The sequence below is a fragment of the Tachyglossus aculeatus genome, chromosome 2 (genome assembly GCF_015852505.1).
Source record: "Tachyglossus aculeatus isolate mTacAcu1 chromosome 2, mTacAcu1.pri, whole genome shotgun sequence".
Taxonomy (NCBI): Eukaryota; Metazoa; Chordata; class Mammalia; order Monotremata; family Tachyglossidae; genus Tachyglossus; species Tachyglossus aculeatus.
The window spans coordinates 137,549,525-137,556,102 of record NC_052067.1 but is presented as its reverse complement, the minus strand read 5'-3'; the positions used below and the strand labels follow the sequence as shown (position 1 = coordinate 137,556,102).

The window sequence follows — 6,578 nt, the reverse complement described above, 5'->3', positions numbered from 1 at the left end:
GTAGACACACACCCTGCTCGCAAGGAGCATACGGTCTAGAGGGGAACATGCAGGGTAGGGACACCCCTGCAAATGAATAGAAAAGATCTTAAATCCCAAAGAGTCAGAAATGAGTTTAAGAAGTGAAACTGTGATGAACTGGTTTTGAGGTGAAGCTAACACAAAGCATATCTTTCCAGAATTATTCACGTCAACTTTCGACCTAGGCCAATCGGGTGCTAATTATCCAAGTTGTTCCTTTCAGTGTTGAGGATGTGTCTTCAGGTCTATTCGACTTGACTGGACATTTTTGTCATCTGATAGCCTTACAAGGTCGGGTGATTTCCACTGCCCCTAACTAAAGACCCTTGACAAGCTATACCATGTTAACTTCCAACGGTACCATACTCCACCACTCCACCTTCATCCTGCTTGGCATCCCGGGACTGGAGGCTGCCCACATCTGGATCTCCATCCCCTTCGGCCTTGTCTACCTGATGGCCTTACTGGCGAACTTTGCTCTTCTCATCATCATCAAACTGGAACCCAGTCTCCATGAGCCCATGTACCTCTTCCTCTGCATGCTGGCAGGAGCAGACCTGGTCACCTGTACTACAGTGGTACCCAAGCTACTCAGCCTCTTCTGGTTCAATGATGGGGAGATCTCCTTCGAAGGCTGCCTCACTCAGATGTTCTTGATCCATTCTCTCTCCAACATGGAGTCTGGGTTCTTCCTGGTCATGGCCTTCGACCGCTACGTGGCCATCTGCCACCCGCTGAGACATTCTGCCATCCTGACCCACTCGGTCATCAGAGGGGTGGGGTTGGCCATCTTCCTCCGTGGGACCCTGATTCGCAGCCCCCACCCCTTAGTGCTCAGGTGGCTTCCCTACTGTAGGAGCAACATAATTCCCCACACCTACTGTGAGTTCATGGCGGTAGTTAAGCTGGCTTGTGCTGAGACCCGGGTCATCCGGACCTACAGCCTCACTGTTGCCTTCCTCACGGGAGGCTTGGATTTCCTGTTGATTATCTGTTCATACGTCCTCATCCTCCAGGCCGTGTTCCGCCTCCCTTCCAAGGATGCCCGGCTCAAGACCCTGGGGACATGCAGCTCCCACGTCTGTGTGATCTTGGTGTTCTACACCCCGGCCTTCTTCTCCTTCCTCACACACAGGTTTGGGCACCACATCGCCCCCCACATCCACATCTTTGTGGCCAACATCTACATCCTGGTGCCCCCTATGGTGAATCCCATCATCTATGGGGTGAGGACCAAAAAGATCCGTGAGAAAGTCCTCAAGTTCCTCTTCCCCTCAAAGTTCTGAAAGTCTATTGAACTGGTTTTGAGGTGTAGCAGAAGGGCAAAGGGAGGTACTGTGGTTATTTCACCAAGAAAAGGTGGACCTGGATGTGATGAAGGAAGTCTTGGCTGTTGTGGGTTAAATCTGGAATGGAAAACCATGGGAGGATTCTCTGTCCAGAGTGGTTAGGTTCTCCTTTACCAAGATGATCAATCGATCAATCAACTGATCAGTGATGTTTATTGACCACTTAGAATGTGCAGAGCACTATGCGAAACACTTGGGAGATTTCAAAAGAATTAGTACACATGATTCCTGCTTTCCAGTATATAATCTTGCACATTGCCTGGGATTGAGCAATATTCCTACTGAGGACTTTATTTCGATGGTATTTTTTATGCCCATAATATGCGTCAGGATTGTACTGTACTGAGTAGATAATCAATCATATTGAGCGCTTACTGTGTGCAGAGCACTGTACTAAGCGCTTGATAATATCTACTCCACCATTTAGTAAGAGCTAAACAAGTACCGTTCAAAAAAAAGTTCTTAGTACAGTGCTTTACACACAGTAAGCACTCAGTGAATGTCATTAAATGATTGAAGTCTAGAGGTGGGGGCCTTGGGCCACCTAGTCAGGTCCTAGATCATCCGGAAGAGCTCAGTCCCCATTGCTTTTTGAATGAAATTCAGGGATGGAGGCTCCCCTGCCCAGCGTTTTATGTCTCCATATGTTAAACCAAACTCACAAAGCTGTCATTTTAGTCCATTTCCTTTGTTCAGTCCCTCGAGGACACAGGGAATAAAGCATCCATGTCTCCTCCATATACGTGAGGGCCATTATTAAATTACCCCTCAGCCTTCTCTTCTCCAACTGAATACCCTCAATGTCCTTTATCTTTCAACCAGGACCTATTTTCCACTGGGTAGCTACTAGAGAGGGTCCATAGAAAAGTAGCACAAATAGTGGAAAGGATGGAAAATGGGTCCGGTGAGGAGAGGATTGTCTATCTTGGATAAGAGGAAGCTGCGGGGAGACGGACTTCACAAGTGGAATGCTACTCGACTGTCCCCCTGTATAGCGGGGAATGAAAAGGAGGAAATAATGGGATTACTTCACCGAAAAAAAGTGCAACTGGATATGAGGAAGAGGTTTCTGGCCTTTGGGGGAGAAACACTGGGAGGGGAATGCAGGAGGGGCTAGCTGAGGTCAGGAATCATGTCCACCAACTCTGCGCACAGTAAAGTTCTCAATAAACACCACTTACTCTCCCCCTCCTACCCTTCTCTTTCACCCTCTTCCCCCTTTCTCTCTCCCTTCTCTCCCTCTCCATCCCCCCGCCTTACCTCCTTCCCCTCCCCACAGCACCTGTATATGTGTATATATGTTTGTATGTATTTCTTACTCTATTTTATATGTACATATTTATTCTATTTATTTTATTTTGTTAGTATGTTTTGTTCTCTGTCTCCCCCTTCTAGACTGTGAGCCCACTGTTGGGTAGGGACTGTCTCTATATGTTGCCAGCTTGTACTTCCCAAGTGCTTAGTACAGTACTCAGCACACAGTAAGCGCTCAATAAATACAATCGAATGAATGAATGAATGATTGTCTCTGGCAATAAGCTGGAAAGGAGGAGGGTTCATCTCTCAATTCCCCACTCCATTTCCTCTCCTACTCTCACTTCAACACTTCCACATCACCTGTGCCCTTGAGTTCTCCCCACTAAACACATGAGTAAACACCCCCTCTCCCCACCCCAAACACACCTACCTACATCTCTTTATATTTGTTTGTTTCCCTTCACGGTACTTTATTTGAATCTCTGTCTTTTCCACTTGACTGCAAACTCTTTGAGGGCAAGCTCTCATCTTCTAACATAAACTCTCCATTGTATGCCTACTGCACAGAATAAGCACTTAATAAATACTACCGATTGATTGAAAGGATAGAATAAACTACCTGCCTGGAAGCGTGAGGCTTGATTTGATAGTCTCTCGGGGTTATTTCCAACTCTGGATTTTAAGATATTTCCACTTTCCTCAAATTAAGCTCTTTTCAGTGGGTACCCTAGACACCCACTCCTGTCTCTTAGCTCCGGGTCATTGATACTCTAGTTTTACCCAAATCACTCCAAAATTGTAAGCTTAAAAAATTGTACTTGGGTAATATAGCTACATGAATACATTTGTATTAAATCAGAGAGGCTCCAATGTTTTACTTCATTTGAAATAAAACAGACCTACCGACCTTCTCCCCTTCCAACCTCCCCATCATCTTTAACCTCTTTTTCTCTTTTTCCCCCCCAGTGCAGTTTTTAAAAATTGTTTCCCCATATCCTTTGGCTCCTGTACCTATCTGTCCCTCACCGTCCCAACCCTAACATCTCTCATGCAGTACTGCAGACAGTAAATAGAGCTAATGCTGTCAAGTATGTGAGTGTCATTAAGTTGAAACTGATGTAGTGTAAAGCTGAACTGTTTGTACATTTAGAAACATTGTAAAGATTGTTTTGCTGTCAGTCTAAACTTAAGCTGAGGACAGCCTGCAATAGGTGCTTGGAAGTGCCCAATAAAAGTAAATGATGAAGTTCCTGCCTTCCAAGAACTTGCAGTATAATGAAGAGACAGGCTGTCACACCTAGTAAACAGACAGTAAAAACAGAAGGAGAAAGACTTGATAATAGCAAATGTTTGGAGTAAATGAAGAAATGAATCAATGTATTTTACTCTCCCAAGCACTTAGTACAGTGCTTTGCATACATAAAATTCTCAGTAAATATGATTGAATGAATGAATAAGTGCTATGGAATGATGAGCAGTGTGGTCTAGTGGAAAGAGTAGGGGCCTGGAAGTCAGAGCACTCCTTCCCAGCAGTATCCTCAGAGGAGCTCTCATCCCTCCTCTCAAGCGCTACTCCGGCCACCTGTGCTTCTGACCCCATTCCCTCTCATCTCATGAAATCTCTCGCTCCATCCCTTCTCCCCTCCTTTTCATCTTCAACCGCTCACTCTCCACTGGTTCCGTCCCCTCTGCCTTCAAACATGCCCATGTCTCTCCCATCCTAAGAAAACCCTCTCTCGACCTCACCTCACCTTCTAGTTATCGTCCCATATCCCTCCTACCATTCCTTTCCAAACTCCTTGAACGGGTAGTCTATACGCGCTGCCTAGAATTCCTCAACAACTCTCTTCTCGACCCCCTCCAGTCTGGCTTCCGTCCCGTACATTCCACGGAAACTGCCCTCTCAGAGGTCACCAATGACCTCCTGCTTGCCAAATCCAACGGCTCCTACTCTGTCCTAATCCTCCTCGACCTCTCAGCTGCCTTTGACACTGTGGACCACCCCCTTCTCCTCAACACGCTATCTGACCTTGGCTTCACAGACTCCGTCCTCTCCTGGTTCTCCTCTTACCTCTCTGGTCGTTCATTCTCAGTCTCTTTTGCAGGCTCCTCTTCCCCCTCCCATCCTCTTACTGTGGGGGTTCCCCAAGGTTCAGTGTTTGGTCCCCTTCTGTTCTCGATCTACACGCACTCCCTTGGTGACCTCATTCTCTCCCATGGCTTCAACTATCATCTCTACGCTGATGACACCCAGATCTACACCTCTGCCCCTGCTCTCTCCCCCTCTCTCCAGGCTCACATCTCCTCCTGCCTTCAGGACATCTCCATCTGGATGTCTGCCCGCCACCTAAAGCTCAACATGTCGAAGACTGAACTCCTTGTTTTCTCTCCCAAACCTTGCCCTCTCCCTGATTTTCCCATCGCTGTTGACGGCACCACCATCCTTCCCATCTCACAAGCCCGCAACCTTGGTGTCATCCTCGACTCCGCTCTCTCATTCACCCCTCACATCCAAGCCATCACCAAAACCTGCCGGTCTCAGCTCTGCAACGTTGCCAAGATCCGCCCTTTCCTCTCCATCCATACCGCTACCCTGCTCATTCAAGCTCTCATCCTATCCCGTCTGGACTACTGCATCAGCCTTCTCTCTGATCTCCCATTCTCATGTCTCTTTCCACTTCAATTCATACTTCATGCTGCTGCCCGGATTATCTTTGTCCAGAAATGCTCTGGGCATATCACTCCCCTCCTCAGAAATCTCCAGTGGCTACCAATCAATCTGCGCATCAGGCAGAAACTCCTCACCCTCGTCTTCAAGGCTCTCCATCACCTCGCCCCCTCCTACCTCACCTCCCTTCTCTCCTTCTACAGCCCAGCCCGCACCCTCCACTCCTCCGCCGCTAATCTCCTCACCATACCTCGTTCTCGCCTGTCCCGCCATCGACCCCCGGCCAACGTCATCCCCCGGGCCTGGAATGCCCTCCCTCTGCCCATCCGCCAAGCTATCTCTCTTCCTCCCTTCAAGGCCCTATTGAGAGCTCACCTCCTCCAAGAGGCCTTCCCAGACTGAGCCCCTTCCTTCCTCTCCCCCTCGCCCCCCTCTTCATCCCCCCTTCTTACCTCCTTCCCTTCCCCACAGCACCTGTATGTATGTATATATGTTTGTACATATTTATTACTCTATTTATTTATTTATTTTACTTGTACGTATCTATTCTATTTATTTTATTTTGTTAGTATGTTTGGTTTTGTTCTCTGTCTTCCCCTTTTAGACCGTGAGCCCACTGTTGGGTAGGGACTGTCTCTATATGTTGCCAATTTGTACTTCCCAAGCGCGTAGTACAGTGCTCTGCACATAGTAAGCGCTCAATAAATATGATTGATGATTGATGATAATGATTTAGAAATATTGTAAAGATTGTTTTGCTGTCACTCTAAATTTAAGCTGAGGACAGCCTGTAATAGGTGCTTGGAAGTGCCCAATAAAAGTAAATGATGAAATTCCTGCCTTCCAAGAACTTGCAGTATAATGAATAGATAGGCTGTCACACCTAGTAAACAGACAGTAAAAAACAGAAGGAAAAAGACTTGATAATAGCAAATGTTTGGAGTGAACGAAGAAATGAATCAATATATTTTCCTTTCCCAAGCACTTAGTACAGTGCTTTGCATACATAAAATTCTCAGTAAATATGATTGAATGAATGAATGAGTGCTATGGAATGAGGAGCAGTGTGGTCTAGTGGAAAGAGTAGGGGCCTGGGAGTCAGAGGACCTGGATTCTAATCCTAGTTCTGCCACTTGCTTGATGTGTGACCTTCTACAGTTATATACTTCTCAGTGTTTCAGTTTCCTTACCTGTAAAATGATGATTCAGTGCCTATTCTCCAACATACTTAGACTGTGAGCCCCATGTGGGACAGAGACTGTGGATAACTTGATAATCTTGCA

General features: G+C 46.7%; 1 protein-coding gene across 1 annotated transcript; it reads left to right on the top strand.

Annotated features, from left to right (window-relative positions):
• Nucleotides 1-362: 362 nt before the first annotated feature.
• LOC119943685 (olfactory receptor 52D1-like) lies at nt 363-1,307 on the top strand. Its single transcript, XM_038764810.1, has one exon. The coding sequence runs from the start codon at nt 363-365 to the stop codon at nt 1,305-1,307; it is 945 nt and encodes a 314-aa protein (XP_038620738.1).
• Nucleotides 1,308-6,578: the final 5,271 nt, after the last annotated feature.

What these genes read in the sequence shown, in the direction of transcription:
- LOC119943685 (XM_038764810.1), top strand. Translation starts at nt 363, where the DNA reads ATGTTAACTTCCAACGGTACCATACTCCACCACTCCACCTTCATCCTG.